The 12,054-nt window shown below is 46.9% G+C and overlaps 1 protein-coding gene across 2 annotated transcripts in view; it reads left to right on the top strand.

Annotated features, from left to right (window-relative positions):
* The window catches only part of LOC134983939 (zinc finger protein 432-like), a 107,930-nt gene extending 98,346 nt beyond the window's left edge, over window positions 1-9,584 (top strand). For both annotated transcript variants that reach the window (XM_063949550.1, XM_063949549.1), the window contains one exon: window positions 7,686-9,584. In XM_063949550.1, coding sequence (XP_063805620.1) covers window positions 7,686-9,412 — 1,727 coding nt within the window. In that variant the 3' untranslated portion in view covers window positions 9,413-9,584. The remainder of the gene's footprint in view (window positions 1-7,685) is intronic.
* Window positions 9,585-12,054: the final 2,470 nt, after the last annotated feature.

The following is a 12,054-nucleotide window of genomic DNA, read 5'->3' as shown; positions in this document are numbered from 1 at the left end:
TAATAGCACTGTCAGCAGTGTTCATTCCGGGAGTGGACAACTGGGAAGCAGACTTCCTCAGCAGACACGATCTACACCCGGGAGAGTGGGGACTTCATCCAGAAGTCTTCCACACGATTGTGAACCGTTGGGAAAAACCAAAGGTGGACATGATGGCGTCCCACCTCAACAAAAAACTGAACAGATATTGCGCCAGGTCAAGAGACCCTCAGGCAATAGCTGTGGACGCTCTGGTGACACCGTGGGTGTACCAATCCGTGTATGTGTTTCCGCCTCTGCCTCTCATACCAAAGGTACTGAGAATTATACGGCAAAGGGGAGTAAGAACAATACTAGTGGCTCCGGATTGGCCAAGAAGAACTTGGTACCCGGAACTTCAGGAGATGCTCACGGAAGATCCGTGGCCTCTACCTCTAAGAAGGGATCTGCTTCAGCAGGGACCCTGTCTATTTCAAGACTTACCGCGGTTGCGTTTGACGGCATGGCGGTTGAACGCCGGATCCTAAGGGAAAAAGGCATTCCAGAGGAAGTCATTCCTACCCTAATTAAGGCCAGAAAGGAAGTGACCGCACAACATTATCACCGCATTTGGAGAAAATATGTTGCGTGGTGTGAGGCCAGAAAGGCCCAGACGGAGGAATTTCAACTGGGTCGTTTCCTGAATTTCCTGCAAACAGGATTGTCTATGGGCCTCAAATTGGGGTCCATTAAGGTTCAAATTTCGGCCCTGTCGATTTTCTTCCAAAAAGAATTGGCTTCAGTTCCTGAAGTCCAGACGTTTGTCAAAGGAGTACTACATATACAGCCCCCGGTGGTGCCTCCAGTGGCACCGTGGGATCTCAATGTAGTTTTGGAGTTTCTCAAATCCCATTGGTTTGAGCCGCTCAAATCGGTGGATTTAAAATATCTTACATGGAAAGTAACCATGTTACTGGCGCTGGCTTCAGCCAGGAGAGTATCAGAATTGGCGGCTTTGTCGTACAAAAGCCCATATCTGATCTTCCATTCGGACAGGGCAGAACTGCGGACGCGTCCTCAATTTCTCCCTAAGGTGGTTTCAGCATTTCATTTGAACCAGCCTATTGTGGTGCCTGCGGCTACTAGCGAATTGGAGGACTCCAAGTTGCTAGACGTTGTCAGAGCTCTAAAAATATATATTTCTAGGACGGCTGGAGTCAGAAAATCTGACTCGCTGTTTATACTGTATGCACCCAACAAGCTGGGTGCTTCTGCTTCTAAGCAGACGATTGCTCGTTGGATTTGTAGCATTATTCAACTCGCACATTCTGTGGCAGGCCTGCCACAGCCTAAATCTGTAAATGCCCACTCCACCAGGAAGGTGGGCTCATCTTGGGCGGCTGCCCGAGGGGTCTCGGCATTACAACTTTGCCGAGCAGCTACGTGGTCAGGGCAGAACACGTTTGTAAAATTCTACAAATTTGATACCCTGGCTAAGGAGGACCTGGAGTTCTCTCATTCGGTGCTGCAGAGTCATGCGCACTCTCCCGCCCGTTTGGGAGCTTTGGTATAATCCCCATGGTCCTGACGGAGTCCCAGCATCCACTTAGGACGTCAGAGAAAATAAGAATTTACTCACCGGTAATTCTATTTCTCGTAGTCCGTAGTGGATGCTGGGCGCCCATCCCAAGTGCGGATTGTCTGCAATACTTGTACATAATTATTGTTACAAAATCGGGTTGTTATTGTTGGAAGCCGTCTTTTCAGAGGCTCCTCTGTTATCATACTGTTAACTGGGTTCAGATCACAGGTTATATGGTGTGATTGGTGTGGCTGGTATGAGTCTTACCCGGGATTCAAAATCCTTCCTTATTGTGTACGCTCGTCCGGGCACAGTATCCTAACTGAGGCTTGGAGGAGGGTCATAGGGGGAGGAGCCAGTACACACCACCTGATCCTAAAGCTTTACTTTTGTGCCCTGTCTCCTGCGGAGCCGCTATTCCCCATGGTCCTGACTGAGTCCCAGCATCCACTACGGACTACGAGAAATAGAATTACCGGTGAGTAAATTCTTATTTTCACTCTGCTGTAACATCTGATGTATTGCAGAGTTCTTTTCATAACTATTTGGGCAAATAAACATCTGCCTCAAAACGACCGCTTCATCTTGTGACCTGCAGGGCTAGGCGAAACATAGCTTCATTTTCCAGCTGTCCAGGGTGTACCCAGCATCTCCAAGCTCCGCCTCCAGCCAGCTACCGGGTAGAGGCCTAGTCAAGTGACTAGTGGGGATTCATCAACACCACACAGGTGTGGTAAGACAGCGTGTCAACGCATACAGAGCTGAACCGTGGTTCCAGATGCCACGGCAGGTTAGGAGTCTGGTGGTGGCAGCATTGTACCTGCCCACTGCGCAGTGGGTGGAGTCTGTAACAGGCGGCTACTGACGGTAAGCGGGAATCCCCTATGTGGCCAGGTCCCGTGTGACCTAAAAACTCCATTCTGTGACTGGGGACGCAAAGCGATGAGGGCTATCGTATGGGACCGTCCAGTCACAATAGTGGTTGGAGAGGAAGAAGTGGCCTGCTTAGAGCCACGTGTGCACCCAGAGGGAGCTTTCTGTCTAGCTGGTTAGACAAATTATCGGGTTATGGTCATTAGGTCGACCACTATTGGTCGACATCCATTGAGTAGGCAGGGTCATTAGGTTGACAGGTCAAAAGGTCGACATGAGTTTTTCACATTCTTTTTACATTTTTGGACTTTTTCATACTTTACGATCCATGTGGACTACGATTGGGAATAGTAACCTGTGCCGAGTACAGCGAGGCACCTTGCCTGAAGCTTGCTCGCCATGCGAGGAGACACAGTGCACTAATTGGGGTTCCCCGTCACTTTCTGAAGAAAACGCCAAAAAAAGTAAAAAAAAAAACCTCATGCTGACTTTTTGACCTGTCGACCTAGTACATGTCGACCTAATGCATGCCGACCAATAGTGGTCGACCTAATGACTGTCGACCTAAAATGTATCGACCCACATCCAAATAATCCGCCCACGGCGGATCAACCATAGGGACCATTTGGGGAGGCAGTCCCACTTTATATGGAGTAAATAATACACAGCACAGGACAGCACCACTGGACTTGTATGGCAGTACCCCTGAACTTATACGGATGCACCACTGGACTGGACTTATACGGCAGTACCACTGGACTTTATACAGCAGCACCACTGGACTGATGCAGGACAACACAGCACCAGTGCAATGGACTGGAGTTATACAGCAGCACTGGACGTATGGCAGCAGTGGACACCACCACTGGACTGATGCAGCATAAGTCAGCACTGGTATGACATATAAGACAGAGCAAGTCGCCACACCTTTTTCCTGCACAGACAGACGCTGAGGAGAGAGACACGTCCCCGCTTCACTCTCCAGGACTGCTGTGAAAATGGTGGTGACGCGCGGCTCCTTATATGGAATCCAAAACTGGCGAGAATCTGACAGCGGGAGGATGACGCTTTGCCTAGTTCTGGTTTCAGAGTCTGGCAGGAAGTCCCGAGCGAGACGTGAAGTTCGGGGGAGGGGGGGGGGGGGGACGAACCGAACCCGCTCATCTCTAAGATTAAACACTATGAAAACTGCAGTTCTAACCCAAATGCACCGAGCCCAGGGTATAGAATATCAGAGACAGATATCTGGGATACATGACAATGAAAACCAGACCGCAGATAAAGGCACGAAGTCACACACAAAATGACCTGCAATGAACACTTCTCTTCACTAGCACTGCCTCATGAGACAGGTAGGATACTTAAGTGTATATAAAAACAGCCCTGTTCAGGCGTTTTTACAGAGAGGCTTGTCCTGCATCCCGGAAACCTGCTGCTGATGGCTGCCCAGGCTCCTCTGAAGAAAGAGGAAGGCTAGAAACAGCCCAAGGGTGTAGAAATCTACTTGAGGTGGTGCCAGGGGAGGGGCTACAGGTCATGTAATAGTAGTAGTATTAGAAATGTTAGGGACCAATGTGATGAATGTCCCTAACACCTGGTCACGGTACATGGGCCGGCATATTTACACAAATGTGTGCTAAGAGCTTCAATTCTACTCCATGTTAATTGTGAGGGTTTATTTAAATAATTTTTACTATCAGTGTATTCTTAGTGCTAGGAGTGTGCATCTGCATCGCTCTTCCTCCAGCATAGTATTAGAAGCCTCAGCATGATAGCAGCTCTTAATATCTTTAGTATTAGGGTGTGCAGATTGTTTTCAAATGGAGGAGATCCCAGGCCATTATTACCCTCCCAAGGAGTGGTCGACAAACAAAGATCACGCCAAGAGCAAGGCATCTAAAAGTTTGCAAGGTCACAAAGGAACCCATGGTAACATCTAAGCAACTGAAGGCCTTTCTCACATTAGCTAATGTTAATGAGTCCACTTAACAACAATTCTGTGTGCATGGCAGGATTGCAAACAGAAATCCGCTGCTCTCCAAAAATAAACATTGCTGCCCATCTGCAGTTTGTTAAAGATAACCTGGTTCCAGAAGGCTATTGGAACAATGTTTTGTGGACAGATGATTCCAAAATAGAGCTTTTTGGCTTAAATGAGAAGCGTTATGTTTGGAGAAAGGAGAACACTGCATTCCAGCATAAAAGCCTCATACCATCTGTGAAACACGGTGGTGGTGGTGGTGGTGGTGGTATCATGGTTTGGGCCTGTTTGCTGCATCTGGCCCAGGACCACTTGCCATCATTGATGGAACAATGAATTCTGAATTATACCAGAATATTCTAAAGGAAAATGTCAGGACATCGGTCCATGAGCTGTATCTTAAGAGAACATGAGTCATGCAGCAAGACAACGACCCAAAGCACACAAGTCATTTGAACAAAGAATCGTTAAAGAAGAATAAATGTAAAGTTTTGGAATGGCCAAGTCGAGGTCCAATCGAAATGTTGGGGATGGACCTGAAATGAGCAGTTCATGGGAGGAAACCCATCAACATAACAGGGTTTTGTAGAGGAATGGGATAAAATTCCTCCAAGCTGATGATCAGGACTAAGCAACAATTACTGGAAACATTTAGATGCAGTTATTACTGCACAAGGGAGTCATACCAAATACTGAAAGCAAAGGTTCACATACTTATGCTACTCACAGATACGTGATATTGAATCATTTTCCCTAATAAAAAAATGAGCACATCTCTATTTTTGTCTCATTTGTTTGATTTGGTTCTCTTTATCTAGTTTTAGAACTTGTGTGAAGTAAATCTGAGGTAGTTTTAGCCCAAATTTTAGTAGAAAATTCTGAAGGGTTCACAAACAATTAGCGGGTTAAGGCAATAACCGGGTTTAAGAGTTAGAGCATAATAAAATGAAATGTAGGTATCCAACCATTACCATTAGGATATAGAGCAGGGGTAGCCAACTCCAGTCCTCGAGAGCTACCAACAGTTAACGCTTCCCAGGTCTCCTCACAGAATCACAAGTGAAGTAATTAGCTCCACCCTTTGGATCTTTTAAAATGTGTCAGTGAGTAATGATTACACCTGTGCACCTGCTAGGTGGTATGGAAAACATGACCTGTAATGCGAGGTGGGCGGTGAATAAAAAGACGCACGCATGAGGTAGCATTTTATAGGAGTGTTGCTAAAGGTGGTTGCGTACAGAGATGTTCCACTGAATGAGGCCATACTCGATGCGGGGTTGAGAAGAAACCATTTTTTTTTTATTTTTTTTTTACTGTAAACCAGTTTTTGGAGTTTTTTTGCATTAAGACCCCCACACACTGCACGATATAGCTGACGATCCGACGCATTGGAATGATAAAACGGCTATATTGTTCCATGTGTGGGCATGATATCATTCATTGCGCGCTCCCGTGGGATTATCCGTCGCTTCGCCTGATCTTACTCCATGTTCAAATGATCACAAATGTGGCTGACAATCCCATGCAGCGCTGTGCGTGGGGACCGGCAGAACGGGTGGTTGTGCACCGGATCACCCCGTGTGTGGGTACTGCCCGATATGTCGGCCCCTAGGACTCTCAGTCGCATCATTGGTACACATCGTACTGTGTGTGGCCAGCTTTAATGTTTTGATGAAGACAAATGGAATCCTTATTATATTAATACTGTGAAACATTGCTATGTATTAGAATCCTTGATCAACCATGTTTTAATGCTTTCTAACAATCTAAAGTTATTAGGTTTTGGTATAATTAATGCGGGTAATTCAGAGTTGATTGCAGCAGCAAATTTGTTAACAGTTGGGCAAAACCACGTGCAGTGCAGGTGGGGCAGATGTAACGTGCAGAGAGAGTTAGATTTGGGTGGGTTATTTTGTTTCTGTGCAGGGTAAGTACTGGCTGCTTTATTTTTACACTGCAATTTAGATTTCAGTTTGAACACACACCACCCAAATCTACTTTCTCTGCACGTTATATCTTCCCCCCCTGCACTGCACATGGTTTTGCCCAACTGCTAACAAATCAACTCTGAATTAGGCCCAGTGTTTCATCTTTCACTAAAACCATTTTTTACTGTTTATTATTCCTATTACATCTAAATATATGTAGATAGACTAAATATATTAAAACATACAAAATACAGATCTAGGTGAAAAATTAAAATAATATTAGTTGTGGGTTTCTCCTGTCCTTTAGGATTGTTAGGGAGGAGTGTGTGGAGTCCTAGCTGATGCTAAGTAGATTTAGTACCTCTCTGATCTGGTTCACCCTCCCATCTTCCTTATTTCTCTGTTGTGTGTGTGAATTTACTGCATTGGTTCAGCTCACTCACATGAAGAACCAAGCAACAAGAATGTGGAAAAATACCAGGGGGATTCCCTTATAATAGGCTTTTTTTAAGTAGTTACGGCACCGTGCCTGTGGTCACAGCATGGGGAAAAAAAACAACAGAATATGCTAAACCCTCCCCCCCAAAAAACAAAAACAAAACCCATTTGGTTTAAACCAGCCAACCCTGCTCAGATGGAGAATCTGCACCTAGTGTAGGGCTGCTGCACATTTCGATGGACGTCTCAGACCTCACAGATTCAAATGTGCGGCTGTACACCATGGAAGGGCTTTGTGGTGGCATTAGCATTTGCAAAGTCTGACTCAGAATCAGGCCCCATATAGGCCCTCATTCCGAGTTGTTCGCTCGCTAGCAGATTTTAGCAGCTTTGCACACGCTAAGCCGCCGCCTACTGGGAGTGAATCTTAGCATAGTAAAATTGCTAATGAAACATTCTCAAAATTGCAATTAGACATTTCTTAGCAGTTTCTGAGTAGCTCCACACTTACTCGGCATCTGCGATCAGTTCAGTGCTTGTCGTTCCTGGTTTGACGTCACAAACACACCCAGCGTTCCTCCGTTTCTCCAGCCACTCCCGCGTTTTTCCCAGAAACTGCAGCGTTTTTTCACACTCCCATAAAACGGCCTGTTTCCGCTCAGAAACACCCACTTCCTGACAATCACATTACGATCACCAGAACGAAGAAAAAACCTCGTAATGCCGTGAGTAAAATACCTAACTACATAGCAAATTTACTTGGCGCAGTCGCACTGCAGACATTGCGCATGCGCATTAGCAACTTATCGCTCCGTTGCGAAAAAAAATACAGAGCGAACAACTCGGAATGACCACCATAGTTATTAGCACATGGAGTGAATTGGACAATTACATTTTAATGACTAACCTTTATTTTTACCCACAGACCCATCTAAAGATCCATCTACTGATATAAAGGAGGAATCATTCTTATGTGATGGAGGAGACCTCACACACACTGATCATACACAGAAAATATCTACTCATATAAAAAGCAACTGCATTACAAATGCGTCTTGCTCTGTATGTGGAAAATGTTTTACTCTTAATTCAGATCTTGTTAGACATCAGAGAATTCATACAGCTAAGAGACCGTTTTCTTGCTCGGAATGTGGGAAATGTTTTACATGTAAATCAAAACTTGTTATACATCAGAGAAGTCACACAGGTGAGAGGCCATATTCCTGCTCTGAATGTGAGAAATGTTTTACAGTGAAATCAGAACTTTCTCGACATCAGAGAAGTCACACAGGTGAGAAACCATATTCTTGCTCGGAATGTGATAAAGAGTATAGAAGTAATACAGATCTTGTTGAACATCAGAGAAGCCATACCGGAGAGAAACCATTTTCCTGCTCTGCTTGTGGGAAATCTTTTACACGGAAATCAGATCTTGCTCGACATCAGAAAAGTCACACGGGGCAGAGACCATATTCCTGCTCTGAGTGTGGGAAATGTTTTACACGTCATCCACATCTTGTTATACATCAGAGACTTCACACCGGAGAGAGACCGTATTCTTGCTCGGAATGTGGGAAATGCTTTATACGTAATTCTCAACTTGTTGTACATCAGAGACTTCACACCGGAGAGAGACCATATTCCTGCTCAGAATGTGGGGAAGGGTATAGAAGTTTTCCAGAGCTTGTTAGGCATCAGAGATTTCATACAGGTGAGAGACCGTTTTCTTGCTCAGAATGTGGGAAAGGGTTTGAAGAAAAGTCTCTACTTGTTAGACATCAGATGATTCACACAGGAGCATACCCATATTCCTGCTCTGAATGTGAGAGAGGTTTTTCAATTAAATCAGAATTTGTTAGACATCAGAGAAGTCACACAGGTGAGAGCCTGTTTTCTTGCTTAGAATGTGGGAAAGGGTTTGAAGTAAAGTCTCTACTTGTTAGACATCAGATGATTCACACAGGAGCATACCCATATTCCTGCTCTGAATGTGAGAGAGGTTTTTCAATTAAATCAGAACTTGTTAGACATCAGAGAAGTCACACAGGTGAGAGACCGTATTCTTGCTCGGAATGTGGGAAAGGGTTTAGAAGTAATGCAGAACTTGTTATACATCAGAGACGTCACACGGGAGAGAGACCGTATTCTTGCTCAGAATGTGGGAAAGGGTTTAGAAGTAATGCAGTACTTGTTATACATCAGAGAAGTCACACAGATGAGAGACCGTATTCTTGCTCGGAATGTGGGAAATGGTTTAGATGTAATGCAGGACTTGTTATACATCAGAGACGTCACACAGATGAGAGACCGTATTCTTGCTCAGAATGTGGGAAAGGGTTTAGAAGTAATGCAGGACTTGCAGTACATCAGAGACGTCACACCGGAGAGAGACCGTATTCTTGCTCAGAATGCGGGAAAGGGTTTAGAAGTAATGCAGGACTTGTTAGACATCAGAGAAGTCACACAGGAGAGAGACCGTATTCTTGCTCGGAATGTGGGAAAGGGTTTAGAAGTAATACAGGACTTGTTATACATCAGAGACGTCACACCGGAGAGAGACCGTATTCTTGCTCTGAATGCGGGAAATGCTTTACATATAATACACAACTTACTAAACATCAGAAAAGTCACACGAGTGAACCCATGATATAGGTCTGAGTGTAAGGATAGGGAGTTATAGTAAGCCAAAACTTTTACACGAGTGCGGTCACCCAGGAGAATACTCATAATTCATTCTCTGTGTAAGAAATGTTTTACATGTTTATGTTCTGTACGGCAGAATGTGTGATTATTACTAATAATAATAACAAGTATTAATATACTCTGCACTGAGCCTGAGTGCGGTTATCTTGAAGCTTACGCCTAGATTTCCCAGCATAAAATTCACACCCCGCTATATGGTACCAGCTTCTTTACTGGTTCCCTACGTTTTCTGTGTATTTCTTCTACATCCTCCTTTGTCATTAATTGGTTTTCTTCCCGTCCTCATCCTCCACCCGCTATCAAGATTCAGCACCAAAAGGGATTCCCGCAATTCCACGGAAGGAGTACAGGGGGTAATTCCAAGTTGATCGCAGCAGGAATTTTGTTAGCAGCTGGGCAAAACCATGTGCACTGCAGGGGGGGGGGGGGTCAGATATAACATGTGCAGAGAGAGTTAGATTTGGGTGCGGTGTGTTCAATCTGCAATCTAAATTGCAGTGTAAAAATAATGCAGCCAGTATTTACCCTGCACAGAAACAAAATAACTCACCCAAATCTAACTCACTCTGCAAATGTTATATCTGCCTCCCCTGCAGTGCACATGGTTTTGCCCAACTGCTAACAAATATCCTGCTGCGATCAACTTGGAATTACCCCCACAATTCCTTGTGGCTTGGAAGGCATATGGCCTGGATTATTCTTGGGTTGAAAACAACACATAGTGTTCACTCTAACCTTCTTTCGCAGGGCGCTGCGCCCTGCCCCTTTTCTTACTGTCAGAAACGCGCCCTGCCCGTTTCTGCCCGCCCTGCTGATTAGTAAAAGACTGCCGCGCCGGGCCGCGCTGCCACTCCTCCCTGCCGCACCTGCCACTCCTCCCTGCCGCGCTGCCACTCCTCCCTGCCGCCCTGCCACTCCTCCCTGCCGCGCTGTCACTCCTCCCCACCGCGCTGCCACTCCTCCCTGCCGCGCTGCCACTCCTCCCTGCCGCATTTGCCACTCCTCCCTGTCGCGCTGCCACTCCGCCCTGCCGCTCCTCCCTGTCGAGCTGTCACTCCTCCCCGCCGCGCTGCCACTCCTCCCTGCCGCATCTGCCACTCCTCCCTGCCGCATCTGCCACTCCTCCCTGCCGCATCTGCCACTCCTCCCTGCCGCATCTGCCACTCCTCCCTGCCGCGCTGCCACTCCTCCCTGCCGCGCTGTCACTCCTCCCCGCCGCACTGCCACTCCTCCCTGCCGCGCTGCCACTCCTCCCTGCCGCATTTGCCACTTTTCCCCGCCGGGCTGCCACTCCTCCCCGCCGGGCTTCCACTCCTCCCTGCCGCGCTGCCACTCCTCCCTGCCGCGCTGCCACTCCTCCCCGCCGCATCTGCCACTCCTCCCTGCCGCATTTGCCACTCCTCCTTGCCGCGCTGCCACTCCGCCCTGCCACTCCTCCCTGCCGCATTTGCCACTCCTCCCCGCCGGGCTGCCACTCCTCCCCGCCGGGCTGCCACTCCTCCCTGCCGCGCTGCCACTCCTCCCCGCCGCATCTGCCACTCCTCCCCGCCGGGCTGCCACTCCTCCCCGCCGGGCTGCCACTCCTCCCTGCCGCATCTGCCACTCCTCTCCGCCGCGCTGCCACTCCTCCCTGCTGCATCTGTCACTCCTCTCCGCCGCGCTGCCACTCATCCCTGCCGCATCTGTCACTCCTCCCCGCCGTGCTGTCACTCCCACCTGCCGCTGCCTCAGGCTTGTTGCGCTAATGCGCTCACAGCTCTCCGCAATACTGTAGGCTGCTGGTGAGATGAGGAGGGCTGGGTTTGCCTCTCCCGCCGAGGGAAACCCAGCCCTCCTCTGTTTACCTGACCCTATAAAAGAGAATCAGTGTGGCGGCCATTTTCATCCAGTTCCGCGATGTGTGAGGGGGGGGGGACCAGTGCGATCACTCCTGCAGCATCAGCCCCCAGTAAGTTGTATTGACACACAAACTGATGTTACCTATTAGGCTTAAGATGTGAGAGGATATCCCCTGCTTGTTTACCCTGGAGAGCTCCCAGTTTCTAAACGGCCCTGATATATTCTGAAGTGTCTCAATAGAGTTTATATAGTTTAATGAACTATATAAACCCTATTGAGACACTTATGAAATAAACTAGCAGCACATGAACGCTATATAAACCATTCTGGGACACCTTCGCTTCAATCTGACGGCACATTTAAACTTAAAATATGATGTGCTGCCAGTTTATTTCTAAAGTGTCTCAATCGGGTTTATATAGCAACACGTGCTGCCATTTTTTTCTGAAGTGTCTCAATAGGGTTTATATAGCAATATGTGCTGCCAGATTAATTTTGATGTGTCTCAATAGGATTTATATAGTTTAATAAACTATATAAACCCTATTGAGACACTTCAGAAATAAACTGGCAGCACATGAACGCTATATAAACCATTCTGGGACACCTTCGCTGCAATCTGACGGCACATTTAAACTTAAAATGTGCTGTCAGATTGAAGTGAAGGTGTCCCAGGATGGTATATAAGATACAATGTGCTGCCAGTTTAATACACCTGCATACATATTACAGTATGTACATCATTTTTCCCT

This window comes from Pseudophryne corroboree (assembly GCF_028390025.1).
Source record: "Pseudophryne corroboree isolate aPseCor3 chromosome 3 unlocalized genomic scaffold, aPseCor3.hap2 SUPER_3_unloc_3, whole genome shotgun sequence".
NCBI lineage: Eukaryota > Metazoa > Chordata > Amphibia > Anura > Myobatrachidae > Pseudophryne > Pseudophryne corroboree.
The sequence above is the reverse complement of the archived record's forward strand: the minus strand, read 5'-3'. Positions and strand labels throughout refer to the sequence as shown.